Source organism: Pseudochaenichthys georgianus, chromosome 18 (assembly GCF_902827115.2).
Source record: "Pseudochaenichthys georgianus chromosome 18, fPseGeo1.2, whole genome shotgun sequence".
NCBI lineage: Eukaryota > Metazoa > Chordata > Actinopteri > Perciformes > Channichthyidae > Pseudochaenichthys > Pseudochaenichthys georgianus.
This window is the reverse complement of record NC_047520.1, coordinates 18,743,634-18,766,140: the sequence shown is the minus strand read 5'-3', so window position 1 is coordinate 18,766,140 and position 22,507 is coordinate 18,743,634. Positions and strand designations below refer to the sequence as shown.

Genomic DNA, 22,507 nt, shown 5'->3' with positions numbered 1-22,507 from the left:
ACAGAGTTACATTGGCAGGTATTAAACCTCCAGGAGGTAAACACTGAAAATGGATGAAACCTGCAGCTTAATCTTCCACACTGTGATATATTAAGGTTGGGATTAAATGCAGTACATATTAATAGATTAGTTTTACAAAGCATGTACATTTAAATTAAACAACTATGCACCAAAAGCACCATTTTTATTATTTGTATCCATGTCTCAAATTACTCAAAGTGCTCATCTGGTTTCAGTTACTTACTGTATTGCAGTTTAAACATTCTGTATACAACACTTCGAGTTCATTTACGCTGAGCCTAAAGGCAATGAGTTCACAATGCCATTGAAAACAGAGTTGTAATAGAGGGAGAACAGATGAAGTGAGGGTTATTTCATTTACATTATTGTAAAGCAGAAACAAGACAGAAAATGATGTTGAAACACATTAAGAAATCTTTCACCAAGTTGATGAAACGTGTGCAGCGTTAATTCAAAGCACTTTAAAAACAAAACGCTGCAGGAAGCTCAAAACACAACGGAAACCAAGGGACACTAAAAAGTGATGCACACAGCTGGGACCGGAGCACTTGTTATAAATTGGGTGAAAATCACTGTCACTCGAAACGTACCTGGCAAATGCTTTGACAATGTGATCACATGATTCCCTCTGGTATTATTCCAGACCCGCTGAGAGCAGGCTAGTTGAAAGCTAACCTGGTCATTTCAAATATACTGACCAAACGCCTACAATTACTCCTCGCAGCGTTTCCTTTAAACAGAGATCCTAGTAAACACTGCACATGTTTCGTCAAGGCGGTGAAGATGTTTCTTCATGCGTTTTTTGCAAATGTAGGTTTTTATATTTGCTACTTTTCTGAAGCTGCAGCATGTTAACTCCTAATGGAAGTGTTATGGGCTGTTGAAATGTGTTCGACTCATTCTGTTATGGTGGCCAATATACTGTAGATGTTAGAATAAATATAACAGCACCGGAGGAGAACAACACCCAGGTTGTTAATACATAGTCATACAAAGTCAAAGTTAAAACATTATAATGACTTGCTACACTGTGATTATTGTCTGAGGCAGGAGAAAGAAAACAAAAGGAAAACAGTAATTACATCATCCATATAATGATTGCCTGTCCATTATTTCACCCACATGACATTTTTGGTCTGCGGCATGATTTACAACACCGCGCAGTAAACTAATTATATGTGAACTGGTTTGTGCTGAAATCTGATAAGGCTGGGCCAGTGCAGCGGGTCAATAGTGAGTGGACACGGTGTGCGGAAACTCATTTCAGTTCACTATGGATTACCTTCCACTCAGGCAATTATAATGCTCCGTCTTTCTGAAAATACGTCTTTTGAATACAGGATTATACTGTCTTAAAAGTATGAGTATTAATACATAAAGGTATAATCCTGAAGGTACAGGAAAAGTAAGTCGGAAAGCAAAAGAAGACAGCTTTCCTATTCGTCCACGTTTTGTTCGAAGGTAAATCCCATTAAAACAAAGTGTGTGAAGGGTGCTTTCTCTGTAATGACCCGACACAGTGTGACAGGTTCTCCGGCAGATGCATGGAAAAGTAAAACATGGCACATCTCACTAAATGCTCAGAGGGATGTTTCTAAAGATGTTTCTATGGATGAGGATGTGAAAGAGTTAAGAGTAGGTGAGCTTTGTAATATGTGCTTTTTAAAGGAGGTGAAATTGAAATGGATGTGATACAAAAGCAATCTTGGCTTTTATAGGGGAATTTGACAGAAAACATCTCCATAAAATCTGTTGACCTCGCCCTCCAGCTTCATCGCTCACTCTCTCTGACAAAGGTTTAAGTGATGTGTCATTAATTCATGACTACAATGAAACCTTAAATGTATTGCAGCGCTATTAAAGCAGAACCTTTCAGTCTTGTTTTAATGACTCCATTTCCATGTTTGACTTTAATCCAAATCGGCAGATGAAGCATACCCACAATGCACCATGTGAATGTGGTGTTGTGCAGCATCATGCAGCGCTGATAAAGGAAGATTGCTATGATCTGTTTCCAGTATTGACAAGAGAGTCCCTGAAGGGTATAGCTATCATCATGTTAGAGCTGTAATCAAAAATGGTGACAGCTTATTGGACAGGGTATTGATCAGCCTCTGCTTTAATATTATGGAGCTGATAAAGCAGAGCGGGAATAATCTTCAGTTATAAGGGAGGGTAAAAACACCCCAGGGTTACTTTACTGCAAGATTGTAATGACCTTACCGTAAATAACCATCATATATGTGTCACAACACGTTGATGAGTGAAGGTCCAGTGTCCCCATGAAGGGCATGCATGACAAACAATGAGCACAGACGTACAACATGTCCGGCTTGAGCACCCGTCACCGTAAAAAAAAAAAAGCAAGCCTACACCCAGATGAGAATGCAGGTGAAAGAAAAGTTGTTGGCATTTAGTTACCTTTTTGTTCCACTTCTATTTTTAGGCGTGAAGGGAAAAGAGAGAGAAAGAGAACAGATTAATAATGTGATCACACAGCTGTACAGGAAGAGCATGGTTAGTAATACACAGCATTCAATCATTAGCTTTAAAGAAGGAAGAGAAACAGTGGTTAGCACGCGCCTGTAGGAAGAAAGACAGATTATTCAGGTTTTGAAATTGCACAAAGTTTTGCGGTGATGGCAAATTGTAAAACAGATGTATAGCATCTCCAGAAAATAACCATATGGCCACTTAGAAGAAAGCTTATGCATTTTAGGTAAAACTGCAAGAAATAAAGATGCGGATTTCACACTTTCCATAGATAATAATGTTATGTTTTACCCAATAGACAGATGAAGCTACCTAAATACATGATGTGATATTTTCAATGGTTCAAATCATTTAGAATATCTTCATTGTTGACTGCTACAACTAACATATGTCATCATAAAACCACCCCAGTGAATAACTTACAATAAGTCAAGTATTATTTGTAACACAATGTCTGAAATTGTATGATTTATTATAGAAATGAGGCATTACCTCATTAAAGAAGTGCCAAATTGCAAACATATTGATCACTCCATGAATCTCAAAAATAACGTCAGCCATTAGAAAATTGCATTTAGTGCACATGCAAGACATTACCGCAAGTACATTAGGACAATTATGTTTTACAAGTTTCATTAAATGTTGTGTTTAAATATGCAAATGAGGCATTGTGTAATGCTCGCTTTTGTTGAATTAAGGAGAAATCTGCAGACAGAAATAGAAAATGTTGGAAACATACTCCTTAATGTGGATTGTGGATGTTTCCTTTCTACGAATATGAGAGAGAAACGCCCCGAGATCTCAAAATAGAGCATGAACAATTGTTTTTTATGTGCAATGTTTTTGTCTCCGACGTAGCAATATCAGTTTCTTGCTGATAAGTACATTATGTGCATCAGCTTTAAAAATGCATTATGCCCTTGCAAACAGTCAATAGAGGAAAACAAAACAAACTGTATTTTGTTTGTTTAAAATGTGAATGGCTGCAGGGTTAAGTGATTCTGAGAGCCTGCAGAGAAATGGCTGTGGTTAGTCCATCTAAACTCCCTCCTCTCTGGACACGCTTTTTTCTGTTAGTCCTGGTATTTTTCTCTGCTCCTGTCCCCTTCCCCTGCAGTAATCCTGCCTCTAATAAGAGAGGATTAACCTCTGTTACCAGGGCTTACAAGAGTCCTCTCCTCCAAATGGAGAGAGTGGCTGAGGGGAGGGATGGAGGTCAGTGGGTGGGCTAGAGTTTGAGAGATGGGGAAGTTATTAGAGGAGAACAATCATAATGCAAGGCGCTGGAGCTGGGTCAGGCGAGGGAAAGCCGAAAACAGTAGTGTTGGTGGGAGGAGGGGGTAGGTGGGGGGGTGTGACAGATAATAAAACTGTACACTGGTACAGCACCTCATCAACACGATAAGTCCATACAGAGCTCAGGGCTACACCTCCATCAACATCACCGCAACTCAAATCTGCCCAAAACTGTAAAAAGGCACGTGGACGCAATCGATCAAATCAAAGTGACGACGCCCCCCCCCCCCCCCCCTCACCTCCCATGAGCTGCGGACACACAACTGGGAGGCCGAGGGGAGGCCGGCATCTCTGATTGAGCGATTGCTAACATGTCAAGGGGGGAGCAGAGTAATGATCAATAGAAGAAGGCATTAGGAGATGTGATGAGTGGTACATTGCCTGGAAGGAGGGAGGGAAGGATTTGGATGAAATCCCCGTCAAGGAACGTACAGTATGAATGTGAGCATGAAACACCGCTGGATGCAGCAAGGTCACCTCAGGATCACTCAGAATAAGTATTTACCACAAACACAGCACCACCTGCGATAGGAGCCTGGAAATCCAGAGAGGAAAGCCGAGAGCAGAACGACACAGAGAATTGATTCATTCGAGAGCCTTCTTTACTCCACCCCTCCACTACCATTGTGACCGTAATGCGATTTTGGTCACGGCTGTCATTGAGTCACTAAAAAGCACTTAGCTCTCTCTCTCATCCTCTTCTCTGCCTCTTCCTCTCTGATGTATGAAAGCACTGAAACTATTACAAAAATATCCCCACAAATAAAAAAGGAAGGGGCTTTCAGAGCTGCCCTCACATCTTAAACACTTAAATAATGTCTTGATGATTGAAATACACAGCATTTGCACATAATGCAAACAAGTAATTGCACCAATTGATGGTAAAAGAAAAAAGTCTTGTTATTCTGCTTTTGCAATGAGCAGTTGGATGTCTCGGAGCATCACAAAGCTCATGTTATGAACATTTCCCCAAAAATAAGGAAATGTCCGAGATCTCAAGAAGAGTCCAGCCGTAGAAAGCTCCTGCAGATCTGAAGACAGGTCACTTCTATTTTAATATCTGTGTAAATTGCTGTTTTTCTTCCAGTTTGTGTTTGCACAGATCTGGAAACAGCCATCCAGATAATCGTGCAGCAGGTGAATGCATTGCTTGGACTGAGTTCTGGCAACAGATTTTGGGCAAAACAATAACTGAGTAATAATAAAGCCGGTAAAGTGTGTAGCTGCCAAAAGCTGGACGAGGCTGCAGCTCACCTAATTGGTCAAGCTGTCGTAACCAAATGTAATACACTGAACAGAAGCAACCGGTATCACGGCTTCCCTTTGAAATCAAATGTTTCTGAGGTTGAAAATTATTTTGTGTTCGGGGAAAAATCATGTACAGCTTCGAAGATATTATTTGAAAAGGTTTTTACCCTCAAAGAAGCTGCATTTAGTGAGAAATAAAAAGACAGCAAGCCAAAGCCTTAAAACGTATTTTGTTGCATGTGGAACGGAATTTAGAAGTTATTTTTTATTAAAATGTGTGTATTTGTGCAAGTTTAGCAATAATAAATGTCATCTTTTGTAAAGCTTAGGCCCCCGCTGAGCCGCTAACAAAGAGGAGAGCGACCATGTCATGTGAGCGGCAGCCGTATGGATTTTTATTTCAATAATTAACGCTTCCCAATTTCACACTAATGGTTGAGAGGTATCAGAATGGTATCATTAGCCGCTAATAGAGATTCATGGTGGAATGACTGCAATATTTTTTGCAATATTTCTCCCCCTCTTCCTCCCTTCTCTCCCTCTCCCGGCTGAGGAGTTGCAGAGTGCAAACCCCTTAACTCCATCCCATCAGCATTTTAATTAATGACGCAAATTACTGGGCTTTGAATAGCATGTGCCTAAGGATGGGGGAGGACATGCAGCCCTCCATCCCTCTTCCTCTCCATTCTCTCTTTGTCTCCCTCGTTTTTTCCCATCATTTCCCTCCCTTGCTGCTCATGAGTCTCCCCCAGCATCATTACAGGTTTCATTTCTCAACACCCCTCTTTTTCTTCCAACCACTTGTCTGCGTGCTCCTCTCCCCCCCGCCTGCCTCCTGCTGCGACGCTGCTATGCTATCTTATAACCTTGACAATGCAGGATGCTGTGTGTGTGTGTGTGTGTTTCTCTTTGAGGGACAGGTGCAAGGACTTGGCTCTCGTCCAACCTGTTCCCACATGGGAGTGACCAACACAAGGAGAAAGACAGTGCAGGCCAAACCAAATGAAATACTTTCTCTGTGGAACATAGGGACAACTGGAGCAGAAATAACATAATTGCACCTGCTGACATTTCTTGATTTTCAAGGACCTTGAAATCATGGCACAGGAAAAGAGGGATGGGGGCAGAAACAAAGAGGGAGCTTAGTGTTGTGTGTGGTAAGACATGGGGGAGCAGCAGTGAACAAAGAGAGAAATAAAAGACAAGGAAAAGCAGCTTTGATTAGTGTGGTGATCATTAAAGGAGAGACCCCCCAAAGAGACCACTCTCTAATTAGAGCTATATCCTCCATTCTTGGCACGCTAACAACTTAATCAGACGTGTGTGTGAGTAGGACACACTGAGATAAATGGAAATGTTTATGTAGCTTGTTCAGCGTTTATTACGATACGTGTATACATTTTAGTCTCCATGAAAAGGCAAGGGTGATCCTGTAAGAATTGAGAAAAGCAGCAAGTAGGAAACAAGCAGCTGATAGATTACAGCAGTTTATGCAGCTATTAGTGGGGAGAACAGTGTCTGTGTCCACATGCGCCCTGTTCACACCACCATTTATCCACATTGGTAATCACAGCCTCCCTGTGCAATTATCTCGCCTCTCAACTGGAGAAATGATATCTTCTTTTTCTGTAAGGCCATTGTCAGGTGAAACATTTAACTGCTTTAAAATATGCAGACCTCTTAAGTTTAGTCAGTTTGAACTGCTGAAAAAATGCTGTCCGTCATAAGCGTGAGTAATTTGTCGTCCTGCTAAAAATTAGCCTGCTAGCTAAAAAGGCAGTACAGCACAGACACTAGAACACCCATCCAAGGCCTAAAGAAACTAGGCGAAAACTGTGTTTAACAATGTATGACTATTAATAAACTATGGCTTTCCAGTTGTATTTCAGAGAGGCTACAATATTTAAAGTCCAAAGGACAAAGAGCTATTATAGTTTGGCCTTCCTGCACAACATTAGCCTGCTAGCTAAACTGTGAAACAAGGACACCACACCCCTCAGAGGCTAGAGGGGAGATATCTGTCTTTTTCTTTCAAAAGTAAAACAATACATACATTTTCAAATCAGTTAACACTATTTTTGACTGCAATAAAGTATTGTTAATTATTATTTCAGTTGAGCTAGCCTGAACAAAACAGGCATTTCTGTAAAGCTTATCTTATCTTTCTTTTTTAATTCCTTTTGAAACTAAAATACTGCGGACAACACATTTTCTAATAATTTTGACATGAATTATGACTGCAATATATAATGTTATTTCAGTTGGGGGACAAGACAAATCCTGAAGAAAATGGCAAAGCTCAGCTTAGGACTGATGTGTCCTTAACACGATGCATCTCTGCAGATTGATCTCTGCAGTGTGTGTGTGTGTGTGTGTGTGTGTGTGTGTGTGTGTGTGTGTGTGTGTGTGTGTGTGTGTGTGTGTGTGTGTGTGTGTGTGTGTGTGTGTGTGTGTGTGTGTGTGTGTGTGTGTGTGTGTGTGTGTGTGTGTGTGTGTGTGTGTGTACTGTATCGGCTGTCATGCTGTTGACTCCTACACTACACCTGATGAACGTGGAGCGCAGAGCTCAAGGGCAGAAAGCCTCTGAACTTCTATACTATCTGCTGACGAGATTTACTGATACCATCAGGAAGAGTGATCTGCTGTTAAAGAAGCTTAAAATCACTGTGAGATCATCCAAAGAGAAGTGTGATAATGTCTGAATACGGAGTGTGAGATACACTTAACATCAGCTTAGATATGATGTTGGTTAATATGTCTTTGATTTAGTTTATCAGCAGGATATTATGGGGTCTGTAGCTAAACTACTAGTTTGTAAGTTAATGCCTGTGTGTGTACAGATGAGACACATAACCAATGTCAGTGTCCTCAGTACAGGCGTGAAGCCCTGGTGGTCACACAGGTGGTGTACCTGCAGTGTGACCGCTCCTTAATGTCCCTGTAATCACACACAATCTGCCCCACTGCAGTGTAACTGAGAGCCATGTGTGGAGCATCAATTGCAGGGTTTCACCTGCCAACAGAGGGGCACAGAGAGCGGCAGCAGGTGCTGAAGAAAACGGGCCAAAAAAAGTCTACTCCATTATTCAGAGATCCCCCCCCCCCCCCCTGTTAACGTGTTATTATTAGCTAAATCAATTAAAACACAATTAGAAGAAATAAAAGAGAGTTACATGACGGGTTTCTGTGAGGTGTTAGCTCAGGATTACACAGTTGGAAAGGGAGAACTGATTGCATGATTTTATGTCCTGGATTAGCTGGTAGGAATAAGTGACAGGGCTGAGCTGGATCCCACTGAGCCAGACAGGGTTTTTCATTGTCCTTATTAGCTGCAAACAGTGGGGGGACTGGTGGCTTATGTATGGCTACAGACTGCCTGCAGGTTCTTTCTTTGCTCTCACACACTCTTACGGCACGTCCACACAGCGGCGTGCGTTGAAGCTTGCCGGCGGGGGGGGCTGAAACTCGACCAACAACCAATCACATGAATCTCCCACCCCGGACACACAAGCATGCAGTTTGATTGGCTAGAGCTTGTACTGGCATATGATTCGATTGGTTGAACATTGCTCAACTTTTGCAGCGAGCAACGCTTTTGAAGCTACGCTGCGCTCCCACAATGCAGTTCGGCGAAGCGTGACGTCACCCCATTCAAAGTGAATGGGCAGAAGCGTTAAAGCTTCAACGCACGCCGCTGTGTGGACGTGCTGTTAATGTCTGAGCCTCTCTGTCGTTCACTTTCTACCGGTGTCAACTTTGGAAAGTGAACTGATGAAATGTGTTTCCGTCAATGTTATTAACATCTACCTATTCTAATGGGACGGTGGGTTATTTAGAGTTTTGTGTTATCATTTTTTGGCAGCACCTGAAATATTATTGACATCCACCTGGATTCAACTTTTATTTTATAAATATTCACATTATTATATTTGGATTGCCTATGTTTTTAATGTATTTTTTTTATTATTTGGCTCTCCCCAAGGTTTATATATTTTTTATAATTATTATTACAGTAAAACATTATTATTTAAATTATTATTGTTTTGATTTATTTGTATAATGATTCAAATTCTAATTAATAGTGCTTTATTTATTTATTTTATAATTTAACCACTTTTTTATTGTATTTATTCATTTTGTCCTGAGAGGGTGATCAGTTGTTAAATGTTCTTTTTTTTTTCTTACCTATTTTATCTCGTTGTATTATTTTTAAATCTTAAATATCATGTACATACTGTATGCTGCACGTTTGCTCAAAGGTTTTCGGGTTCTGTTCATCTTGTATTTGGTGACAAATGGTTAAAGCCCCTTTAGCGGCACCCTGTGTATGAAAAGTGTCATCCAAAACAAATCTGTATTATTAGTTATATATAATATATATATATATATATATATATATATATGTTCCCTGCAAATTCCCAGTTGCTGCGAGGTTCAGTGTACAGAGGGTGTTGTTTGCTTAAAACACTGTAAAACCCCAGGAGACTGATGCAGAATGTGTGATGTTTTAAGTTTAAGGGCCTTGACCGAATCAGTCATGTTGCATGGAAACTAGAGAAGTGTACGAGTAATTATAAGTGAGATGGCTGATGCTTAGGAGAAGACGATGAAGCATGGTGTTGATCGTGCTTTCTTGCGGGACAAGGGTGAGAGTTTGCGGGGCCACGGAGGCGTTGTAAGAGCTTCATTACTGAGAGGAGTGCAGGTAGCAGGGAGTTGCAGCAGCGTTGACCTCTGCTGAGCCCGAACTTTGGGAGGAGTTGTTAGAGTGAGAGTTACACAGAGAGAAAGGTTTTAATAAGGCGCTGAGAGAAAAGAGCTGCGGGAAGTCAAGGTGAGAGGGCGGGGCGGAGACAGATGTTCTCCATCGGAGCAGAGTCATGTTTATGAGTCATCATTAAGGGTCAGCAAATCACTCTGCCCGGGGGTAGCCTTACTAATCTGTAAAGTGCATGGGGGAGCATGCACAGCGACAAGCGTACAGGAAGACAGGAACCTCTGGCACAAGAGGAATGACGGTTATGACTTGCAGTGCAAATACAAGCTATATATGTTCACTTGAATATATTAGCAAGGAGTGCAAGATTTTGAAAGAATAACTTAAAGTGATTATATTGAGTGACATTGTGATTGCAACTTGATATGCAATATTAGGGAATAAATCAATATTAAACACGTTCTTAGAAAACATATATTTTAAGGATAATAGTTTTGTTTTTAAAAGGATCCGTACCAAATACATTTGTTTTATTAAGTGTGTCGAACACAGTCCAACTTTAAACCTCTCCAGCTTATGTACAGTATGCTAAAATTATTAATATGTAATCTACTGTTGTATCTTTTGTTATCTTATTTGACATCTTTCTATAAAACGTATTTATGGATTACAATTGAAAAACTTTCAATTATTTATATTGCAATTTGACATTCAATAAACTGTTCTGTCCTGGTAGTACCTACTTTGTTTCTGATTCAGTAGCATGCATCAAATATGTTTGTATAGTGTCAGCTCAATGTGGGTCACACGGCAATTTATTAAATTGCCTTTTATTAAATCAGATAACTATTCATAACTTTTCTTTTTGTATTTTATACCCGTCTTTTTCTTATTAAGTGTAATCTGAATGCTTTTATGTGCTGAATCATATGCATAACAATTGTTGGAAGACTTTTTGTACCGCTATTACAACTGATGGAGCGCATCAAATCGCAGATTAATAAAATCAATATTGTATCTGCAGCATGTGTACATCGATTTAGCACACTCGATCGCCATTATCAACGGTGTGTGTGATTGTATACGGCTTATAGAGATGTGGAGAAGGGAGCAGGGATTCACCCTGAAAGAAAAGAAGCTCCACCAGCAGAATACAGACGGTGAAGAAGAGGAACAAAGCAGGTAGAGGAGGACGAAGCCGTGAGACGTTTAAAAGACAAGCTGTAAGTGAGAGCGGGAGCTCGTCAGAGGAATAGAGTCAGGACTCCACGCTGAAGGAGAGCTGCAGTCACGGGCCGCTGCTTTTCTTATTACACACTTAAAACTGTCTGTCAGTCCGTCTCAGGAACCTTAAGAGACTTGTGTTAAAAGCCCAACTGAGCTTCCATGTCCTAAAAGCACACACCTTTACCGATTGTCTTATTAACAAGAAACCTGTTCAAACTCTTCCTTCCCTAACTTTATATCATTCTACTCACAGAAACAGAGAGCTCTCTAAACGTGTCCCGATTGCTTTAGTGTGGCGGGAGCTGTCACACATGGATTCATTCTCAATACAAAAATGTTTTCTCTAAATCCGTCTCCAGTGACCGTTTGTGATTACACTCTACTCCCCCGCTCAATACACAAATAAACGCCTACATGACTTCTGCTATGCATTGCCAGCAGACTTTTTTATTCTACTTTGGTTCTGACCACAGGCACACACTAGTCCCCCCCCCCACACACCGTACCCTCCCCGGTGAACGCTTAGAAGAGTCAATGTGCTGACAGAAGCAGTTTTAAATGTGGCTTTTGTTAAGGAAGTAAATTATTAAAAAGCAGGTGGGTAGTTGAGGCTGATGGGAATGTCCAGGGTCCCATGAGTGTTGCAGTTTTTGTATTAAATACAGCTAGTATCACGTGCCACACAGATCTAGAAAGTGTGGTATTAGTAAGAATGTGCATTGGAGCTTTTTTTACATGCTGTCATTATGTGCGATAATGTCCTGAATATGAATTTAGAAAAGTGACAGTTGCCTTAAAGGGACAGTACCCCCCCAAAAATCTAAAATACATATTTTTCCTTATATACCGGATTTAGATGAGATATTTGCAACATTTGTTAATAATTTTGAATTGCCTTGCGTTGTAATGTGCTATACAAAATGGCCTTGCCTTACTATACACATTAATCTGAAGGAAAACAACCCTTTAGGCTATACAATGCCCAGAAACATGCTCACACTCCCTTCAAAACCCAATATACCAGGTAGAAAGTACTACTTCTACATATTTCTCTGCCTACCTTCACTTCTATTTATTAATCTAGATCGATTAATTGTGTATTTGGAGATTTCAGAAGAGAGTTCTGCTTTCTCTCCAGTATTATGGATGAGATTACACTATAACATCTCATCATCAGGTTTCTCAAGATAATTCACATACTATGCAGATCAATAAAAGAGCAAAAACATGCCCCCCGCCCACACTGGGACAATGGCCATCAACAAAAGCTAAAACAACAGCAGCGCAGATTACAAGTCAGAGGAGATGAAATGGGAGTCTCTAAAGGCTTAATGGAACAAATCCAGTTTAAAAGTCACTATTTTGCACTCTAACCAAAGTGTTTAAATACTGACGGGAGTTCAGGATTGCTGGGGGCTTGATTACATTTGAGCAGAAGCTTTGGTTGGGTCAGTGTTCTACACAGACACCATGGAAAGACACTAGGTGGAAAATGTGGATATCAAAAAGGAGTCAGAAATATATAAACAGATGCATCCGTCGGCTCTGGATCACAGGTTCATGGAGGCTGTTGATGTTAAAAGGATGCTTTTGATTTGAATCCTTGCAGAGATCAAATATTTCCAGTTTTACATCACTTCTGAGCACAGCGTGTCAGGATGTTGGCAGTAATTGCTGTGACTTTTATGTTCCACTTCAAAGGTCATTACAACACACAACCTCAGGTCATGTGGCAGAGTCCATTCCACTTCCTCTCCACGCTGATCCGCCCAAATGTTTCCACAGTTTTTCACTCTCGGCACTAATTAAACCCGTTTTATTTACTCCCTTCAGAGATGCCTCACCAGTCGGGATATTAACCACCGTTCACTGAGCTGAACTGAACCGAGAACAACACGCAGGTTTCCTTCTGATGAAAGTCAAATGGCCTCTCCTGCCGCAGCGCTAACACGATCAGGCATGATTCCGCACCGATATAAAGTGTGTGAACTGTGGGAGCACCGTCTAAAAATGAGCAAACACTTCCTCTGACTGAATACATTAACACATGGTTTTACTTTTAGCACGTTGTTAGCAACATAAATACCAAATTGTATGATTTTAAAACGGTATCTACGGTACGGTATAAACCTACATGTCATCATCAATAAACAAAAGTCAGTAAACTGGCACACTGTTGACATAATTGATGCCATGCGGGATGAAGAAAACGTTAATCTCCTGTCAGTTCCAACAAAGACTCTTAATGGCTGATAATCAGTGAGTAAACACGGAGATACTGTCTCAGTTTCCACATGTGAACAACACTGTCAACAATATTCCTGCACTCACAAAGGCTGTTATCCTTTTCGGATCACAGGAATCATCACGTCTGTTTCCACTGAATGACACATTGGAGATATTTTTAAATATTACGGAGATCATCAAGCGTGAAAGGATGATTGGTGCTGCTCTTAAAGAGGACATGAGAATTAAAGTGTGAGAGAATGCTGTGGTTTTATTAAATGTGCCAACTGCTAGGACTGTCTTAGGGAAGACAGCTTTTAGATGCGCAGCTCCTCTGTGTTGGAATAGTCTGCAAATTAAATGGAAACTGAACAATCTGGTGCCACTAAATGTTTTTAAAGCTCGGTTGGATGCTCCTCAATCAGAAGCTATTGGTACCTGTTTATGTGGATCATTATGTAAATGATGCTGTATGATGTCCTTTTGTTGTTCTGTTTATGTTTCATGTGGAACTACTTGAGCAGGTCTCCCTTGGAAAAGAGATCAATGATCTCAATGGGATTTATCTGTATAAATAAAGGTTTGAAATGAAATGAGAGAGAATAAAGGAGTACGTACTGTAGGGCACGCATTCGTACTGGACTTCCAGATATTTGTATGTTCCCGGGCAGGGGTCAGGAAACACGTCTGGTCCGGCCACAACAGCACACTGCGTCCGGTTGTTACATCTGAAACAGAAAGCAGAGAAACATCAGACAGAGTATCAAAGTCAAACATTTTAACAAAAGCGTAAATGTTCAATTTTGTTAGGGGCCATTTTGAAAGTTGGAATACAAATGGTGTTGTTCGCCCACAATAAACATGGAAAGGAAATAGTCTTTACATAAAAGTAAAAGTCTTATACTTGGATTCAACTTTGGCTCCACATGTTCCACAGAAAGCCTCTTTTACAAACGGGCGTGTGCAGTCTGAGAGACATTTCGGGGTAAAAGGAAGGTCTGTGATTAAGTTGCGCTGCAAGTAAGAATCTCTCCCTAAAAGTCAAAGTTATATTTTGTTAAGGGTCGTTTTAAAGTTCAACTCCATGTTCCATTTTCTGGGACACATTGCTACATCTAGTTTAAAGAAACAGCGTCGGATTGATGTGAGATCATTGGAAACACACAGAGAGTAAAGCCTTGTGATTGGATCACAGGCGTGTGACATGTTTGATGTTCACAGAGGTCACGCCTCTCTTTGGGGGAGGAGACAATCTGCTGTGTGAATTCATCTCTCGGTCGCAGGCTAGAGTTGAAAGTCATGCACCTGAATCCAGGCGTTACTCCGTGTACAGGTCACAGTGCTATGACTGCATGATGGATGGCAGTGATGCTGGTGCAGAGGAGGAGCGTGGGGTGGGCATGAGGTGGGGGCCGCACAATCAACTGAGTGCGAAATCAGCTCCGACATGAAATGTAGGTCTTCATTAAAAAACACAATTATGGTGCCGGTGCTGTTTTCGTGTGCCATCTTGCTTTTGGCAGTCATCAATCACAGCCTCACTTCGTATGCACGGAGAGAATCTCCCCACACATAATGACAACGCTTATCTCACAACGGTGACTCTTGAACGTAGGGACAAATATCGATCAGACGCTGCATCTGTTTGCAAAATAAAGGATATGAAAGTAAGCAACTTCCTGCTATCGAGCTGACACCGTGAATCAACTCTGTACTCATTTACTGACTGCAATTATCGTGCAATGTATACAAGGTATTTATTCCTCAGCGTGGCGGCTCACACTGTAGGTCCGCTGAAGGTCAAGGCGGGGTCTGACACAATGATTCATACGGCACAATTAAAGGATCCTCTACGCCTTAATTAACATTGATTGGCTGCCGACTAATCAATCGCACCAGTGAGGGACAAGGAAAGAGAGAGCCATCTCATCTCAGGCCGACACTGTAATGAGATATGGTTGAGCTTTATAGGTTCATGAACCCCCACCACCAACACATCACCCCCCCCCCCTGCAGTCAGCTGCTGGGGCACATGAACAGATCATTCCCAGGCAGTCAAATAAATAAGAGGTCAAGCCTATGAAACGGAGAAACAATTAACGAGGCGGCCACCTCACCCCTGCACCTTCCTCCTCCTCCTCCTCCTCCTCCTCCTCCTCCTCCTCCTCCAATCAGCAGGTGAGAACACAAGTTAAGATTAAGTGTCACATAGTATTAGCAGAGAGATGGATAGACGCGATCGCACAAGGATGCAGACACACACACGTGCTTTTGGGATGGACACATGAATGTAGGATTTGGTTTTTTGGATTGCACCAGAAGTTAAGCTATCTGGATGTCCTTGTCATAGTTTGTAATAACTTCCTCTTGAGGGATTACACATCATAATGTGTATTTAACGTGGATTGCAACCTAAATCCCAGCCTTAACATCTATCTTGACCCATATTTTAAATCCCTCTCATCGCTGCTGTGCTTTCCCCCCCCAATACGCACAGATGCTGCCTGTGGTGTGGACATAATTCATATTAAATGCAAATCAATAGCAGAGAGGTAGAGGAATCGATCGCAGGAGAAGCTGCACACACACCATGCAACGCAACGTCTACACAATTACCAATTAGAGAGATAATCAGGATTTCATCAGAGGCGGAGCCCTTTGAACCAGCAGCCGGGGGAAATGGATCCCCTATTAGTGATGTATTTAAATATGTATGGCGCTACGTGATGTACATATAGTATGCACTATAGGAGGAAGCATATGGGGAGAAACTACTGCAGGCTGAATGCTCTAGAACACTGCTACACCACATATCTGTAAAATGGTGAAGGATTGCCTCTAGATAAAACCCTCTATCAGAGCTGTGAGTCTAACAGAAGACACACAACTCAATGTAGCAATTTGGCCACCAAATGCCCTTTTTTTATCTGCAGTCCACTTCCCTTCCCTTCTAGCCTTTACTCCGGTTCCCTGGTCGTTTGTTATAACGGGCAGATTAGAGCAGCGGCTGCCAGCTGACGAGGGGAGATGTGGCACAAAGCAGCAGAGCCCCGTGTAAGCACAAACTGTAATGACTATAATCGCCCGCTGATCCGGCTGCTGCCTCTGATGGAGGAGGCCCGAGTCCCCTCAGTCTGCTGGCCACTGACAGCACACAAAATAAAACACATCAATCAATAGGTAAACAATTGAATCAATAAAACCGCATTCAACATGCACGAAAACACTGAACTAACTAATTATTGTGAGGGACATCAAACATATGGACTTTACTCAGCTCCGAATATAAAGCGTGGGTAATGTCTGATTCTGCCAAAGTGTAAATAAAGCTGCTCGTTGTGCGGAGAATTCAAGTGAAAGGGCGTGTTGACGATGTTTCTAAAGAAGCAGAAATTGTTAAAAAAATAGTCAAAAGGAATGTATCATTCCACCATCTTTAAAAGATTGAAGTGAAGAAGAAGACAAAGAAGAAGTTTGTCTGTTAGAGCCTTCTCTGAAATCCTCAGAAAAATGTAATGAATAGCAAAAGTCTTGTTCAAACCGAAGTGCAATCCGTCATGTGGTGCCTCTGCCTCTGCACACTCTACCCCTTGACCCAAACAGTATTTCCAGAAAGGGAGAACAGAACATCTGCTGTTTTGTGCCACATGTGTGAAAGGGGAACTCCGGATTGGAGGATTCTGATCTGATTTTACCCTCAGGAAGCCTGGTCATTGGCTCTTTTGGAGTCAGATTAAAAGTAGTGGCTCACTAAACATGGGGGTTTATAACATGTCGGAGGCTGCAGTTCATTTGTCTGAGTTTCACTTGGATGAGTGAAAACAGTAAAGAAAGGGCTAATTCTGACAGGAGCAGGTGATTAGTCAGGGAGCATGGAGCCTTTTTTCTTCCACTCTTTCTGATATTTCCCCCCCCTTCTTCTTCTTCTTCTTCTTCTTCTTCTTCTTCTTCTTCTTCTTCTTCTTCTTCTTCTTCTTCTTCTTCTTCTTCTTCTTCTTCTTCTTCTTCTTCTTCTTCTTCTTCTTCTTCTTCTTCTTCTTCTTCTTCTTCTTCTTCTCTTCTTCTTCTTCTTCTTCTTCTTCTTCTTCTTCTTCTTCTTCTTCTTCTTCGTCTTCTTCGTTCTTCTTCGTCTTCTTCTTCTTCTTCTTCTTCTTCTTCTTCTTCTTCTTCTTCTTCTTCTTCTTCTTCTTCTTCTTCTTCTTCTTCTTCTTCTTCTTCTTCTTCTTCTTCTTCTTCTTCTTCTTCTTCTTCAGTGTTGACAAAGTGCCCCACCTCGCCTTTTCTTTTCTTCTTGTGTAAGAAAATGTGCACACAGAATGTGTGTTGCTATTGTGTGTACCCAGCATTGTGTGTCTTGTGAGAGCTTCTATTTGTAGGAGAGTGAAGGGAGGGGGTGGGGAGTTACTGACGGGTCAATATGCCGTCTCTCTGCTGGGACCCATTACGCTTTAGTGATGGTCTTCGCCACCCACGCTCGACTTCATTCATTATCTTTCCCAGCTGCACGCCGCCGCATCCATCTTCCCTCATTCAGCCTGTCTGCTGCCGCTGCAGAGAAACAACCTCTAAAACTCCACCAAAAACCTACAGAAACGTTACGAGGGGAAGGGGAGCCATGGCCTTGAGCGCTGTGCATTAACTGTGGAGTAAAACGAGGAAGTATTTAAAGGACACTGTTGAGTGTGTAGTGTAGATCAGAAGACGGATTATCAGTCCCTGTGGAGCGCGCTGCAGAGGAGGAGATGGAGAAGGTTTTCTGTTGCTATGGAATAATGGATCGTTGACTTGTTTCAATTATTTAGATAGAGCTGCTTCAAAGATACCTCATCAACAAACTGTAACGCCGTGCCAATGATAGAATTCAGTAAAACACAATGATTATGCATTTATCTGCTTCAGTGCTGTTAACCACTAATCAAGGGGCATTTCAAGTAAGATAATTACTGCAAACACAATGTTTTAATTCATGTTTTGTTGGTTTTCACAGCAGCTGGACAAAGCTAAAAATGTCTCTATGCCATCTACTGTATCACATGCACTGAAGCAAAGAAGCCTTTCGCATTGCATTTGGGAATTCAGGGTACAACATCGACAAAACAACATTCACAGAATCACCTTTGTAGAGGACAAACCTCAACCTAAGATGTACACGTTTTTACTTGTACAACTGTCAAACTCGTAACAAAGAAAAAATATTACACATTTACAGAAATGTTTGACACTTTTTGGTTATGTTTGGCCTGGGATTTAAAGCATGAACAACATGAATATATCAGTCGTCCCAGAATAAATCCTGCCCAATCCTCCTAGAATGATATCATCTGACATCTATCTGAGAATTATGACAGAGAGAAGCATGTGAGAAGTCATGAAAAAGCTTCACCAGTTAATCCCCTTTAATAAACGTGCACATATCAGCTGTCTTGCAATGATCGTACTGACAGCTCCATACATCCCATAATAACACATGCTGTATACGATCATCCATCTCATTTACTTAAGACACAGGCATGCTATTGGTAAGAAATAACATTTGAACCCCAAAGGTTGTATACAAGTGCACATAATTGTTAGATACGTCTTCAAACAACCTACACACCACCGATACATGTATAAACACACCGACAAACGATCCATAGTGGCCCGGCTGCATGCACACGGTGAATGATGTTATTATGGTAAAGCTGCAGAGTTACTTTCCAAACACCAGCAGCGCAGATTAAAGGCAGCGGAGGAAGAAGGGAGTGGATGTATACATCATAAATACAAAGGCTGAGTGTGGGAGTGGGATTTAAAGTGCCGTCGCTGGAGGGGCTCAATGTTCTCGAGTGCTTAACTTCACAAACACATGCGTGCACCTACATGTTCACAAAGATTGATCAGTGTGAAGACTCGCAGGGCGACATTAGCAGCTCTGTGTGTGCAAACATATGGGGACATCACATTGGCCCTTTTTCTGTTTTACAGGATTAACCATGTGGAACTAAGCAGAAGTGAATAAAGTGCCGAGTGGCTGTTATGGATGACCTTTATTAAGTATGTGGCATGTTATGCGTTAGGGATGGTCAAGCAACCATCAAGACTGATCATCTCACAAAAGACTCACTGTTACATACATTGAATGTGAGTTCTCTTGAAAAAAAACATTTACATTTGAGTGTGTTTATTTTTTCTTCCCTCCTGACAAGCATAATCCCTCTCAGCCATGCACACAGATTAGTAGCTTTCATAAGATTTGACATCACACAATTTCCCTCTCTCTAATATTGTGTTGGGAGATAAGCCGCAGAGCAATGCAACAACACGCTGGGAGACATACAGTGGCACTAAAGCACTCCAATATATTACACACTGCTAGTGTTTTAAATATGAGACTGAGAAGTTAAGGATGTGGATGCATTCTTAGTCCTTCTACTGGGCTATGGTCCAGGAGGAGAATACTCAGTGACAAACACATGCGGGGATATGTCTCTATAATGGATGTGACAAATGTAAACATTGTTTAAACATGTCTCATCTCGGGTCTGTACATGTCCTTGAATCCCGCCTCCTGATTCATGTTGCATTATGCACTTTTATAACCACTTAGTTTGAGAAGAAATGCATCCAGGGTTGTTTGTATAAGCACTTGAGAGACTATACTGGCTGTTCACATAAATATTTAGTCAACTAAATGAAAATATTCTGGAGGGCAAAGACATAATGTCCACATGTGTTGCTGTCACGATGACGCAGCACAGCAGCAAATCCTCTGCTTTCTTTACATGTTTGTGTATATTTTGTGTTATTATTTTTGTTAGCTGCTCTTATATGGACTGATTTAATATAAAGATTTGATGTAAACAGGAAACAATTATTAACGGACCAGAAAACTAAAACATCTAAAACATGTATTGGTATCAAAGATCATTTACAACGATGCTTCTCCATGATTAAGGACAAACAGGCAGAAGCTGCTCTTAATGCAAACATAAACATCTACCTTTGTACAATCTGTTGTCTTAGTTACAGCCTTAAAGCATTGGAATGTGCTTCCAGCTGAGCTTTAGACCTTCACAAACGTTCACTCTTTCGGCAACATGTTCTGTCAACAGTACCTTGAGGGTAATTTGAGTTTTTCGTTAATAATTGCGCTTGTATATATTATATATATATATATATATATATATATGTTGATTTGCTTTATAATTGGTAGTGTGATAGAGACTCATGTCTGAAGGGTTTGTTTATTGTTTACCTGCCGGGGGACTGCAGATGGATGTGAGCTTATAGCTAAATCTTTCATGTCTTCTCTTTTTGAGATGAATGTCTTCATTGCATGGTCCATGTTCAAAATAATAACGTCAAATATGAAAGTACAATTTTCTGTATTGCATTTTTTTCCTGTAAAACAGTCTTATTGTTGATGTTCGCCTCTCTTGGCTGCAAGATACTTGTGTATCTTGTCCGACTAAGAGAAGAAAAACTAACTCTCGGCTGCACAGACTTTCTGGGCCGTTTCTTTGTCAGTCTGCACATGTATTGGAGGTGAGGCCAGACAAAGGTTACCCCCCCCCCCCCCCCCCCCGCCATGTGCTGCCCCCCTCCAGCGATGAGAGCTGCTTCACTGAGGAGTACTTTCACCTCAGACAGACTGCTGCTGCTCTCAGTGAGATTTAATCAACACAACTTGCTGTAGATTGGAAAGTACCTGATCTATAAGAAGCCTTGTCAGAGTCAGTCTGTGTGTGTGAGAGAAAGACACACTGTGCCCGCCTCCTCAGAAGATGTTTACTTCACCTTTAGCCCTAACAGCGTGCTCCAAACTCGGTGCTAGTGCAGGAGGAGGAATAAAGTTAGCTTTGTTACAAGACATTAGTGTTAAGAATACTGCTTTTATGTATCCCTGGGACGCGTCACAGTCGGAATGATTCTCCTCCTCTGGTTATTTTAAAGGAGATCCTGCAGATCAAACTTTCTCAGCTTGCCCCTCTCAAATGAATCCATTTATTTGGCTGTCATAACAGGTGCGAGGTGATGCACTTTCTCTCTCCACCTGAAAGGGCAATCCGTGCCTGTGCACATGTTGCGGGCATCTCTCTGGCTGTCCACCTAAACTCCATTATGCTTTAAATCTGGCACATGCCGCAGGGCGCTGGGGGGGGCGACGTCTACAAATTCCACAAATGACTGTAAGTAAATCTAGTAACGCTGCTTTTATCAGGGGAGTGCGGTCAGAGTTATGAGTTGTTAAAAACACACAATCAAATGTCGTACAATAACATTGAATTCACTGCAGTTGAATTGTATTCCTTCGCAGACTGGTGATATGTCTTTGAAGACAATAGAGATGGTGAGATGAATTGTCTTTGAATGGAGAGCCATCTCATGAATGCATCACATGCACAGCTTATCTCTGCTTTCGAGGCAGGGACACTGCGGACAAGAGTGTCTGCCTTCTGTCTCCAAAGGGCAAAGATAAACTCTGCAGAATAATCTGCGGCCATTTCCTCGCGTGTCAGGAGATACACATCTGGAAGACTGTGCCGCTCAAAGCAGAGCAAAGAACAATGTTAAAGTCGATAGTGATTCCAAGTTCTGCAAATATTAGTTTAAGTCTTCCTCTCTCTCACAAACACACACTGAAGTGCAGCCAGACAGGATATTACAATAAATAGTCATCACCAGCGCTCTGCTTTCCTGTAAATCAATTCAGCTCTTATGTTCTTGGAAACTTTGCATTTCAATACAGATGACCATTATTGTGTGCTCCTTTTATATCTGTATATATAATGGCTGGAAAGCAGAGTTGAGTGTCATCATCCATGCTGAGATACTGTATATGATTCTTATGATATATTCTCCGACTGCTCCGTTTAAAGCGATGAAAGAAGGATTCCTGCCGCGAAGAACACACACTATGTACGACACTTCACAAGACACAACGTCAGTTTCCATAAGGAAGGGTTTTCCTTTAAGTGGAAAGCAGAAAATCAATTGTGTTGCATACTTTTGCATGTATGGATGGATGCATGGAGCCAATAGCCTGAATGCATGGAGCCAATAGAAACACAATATATTGAGATATAGAGTATTACCAATTCAAAATGGGTCCAATAAATGGTTCTCCACTTGCTTGTTCAGTGACATTTTTTTTTTTTTAAATATGCTGCTTTAAGAAAAACATACATTGATTAAAGAATCACACCCAAAACATGGGATTAGGCTGATGTGCGTCACACAAGCCTAAACACATTATTTAAATTCATCTCTTACATTAAAAGTAAACACATAAATAAA

The 22,507-nt window shown here is 41.3% G+C and overlaps 1 protein-coding gene across 12 annotated transcripts in view; it reads right to left on the bottom strand.

Moving 5' to 3' along the window:
- The window catches only part of LOC117463686 (adhesion G protein-coupled receptor L3-like), a 236,490-nt gene that overhangs the window by 89,785 nt on the left and 124,198 nt on the right, over positions 1–22,507 (bottom strand). For all 12 annotated transcript variants that reach the window (XM_071206493.1, XM_071206494.1, XM_071206497.1 and 9 more), the window contains exon 5: positions 13,847–13,956. In XM_071206493.1, coding sequence (XP_071062594.1) covers positions 13,847–13,956 — 110 coding nt within the window. The remainder of the gene's footprint in view (positions 1–13,846; positions 13,957–22,507) is intronic.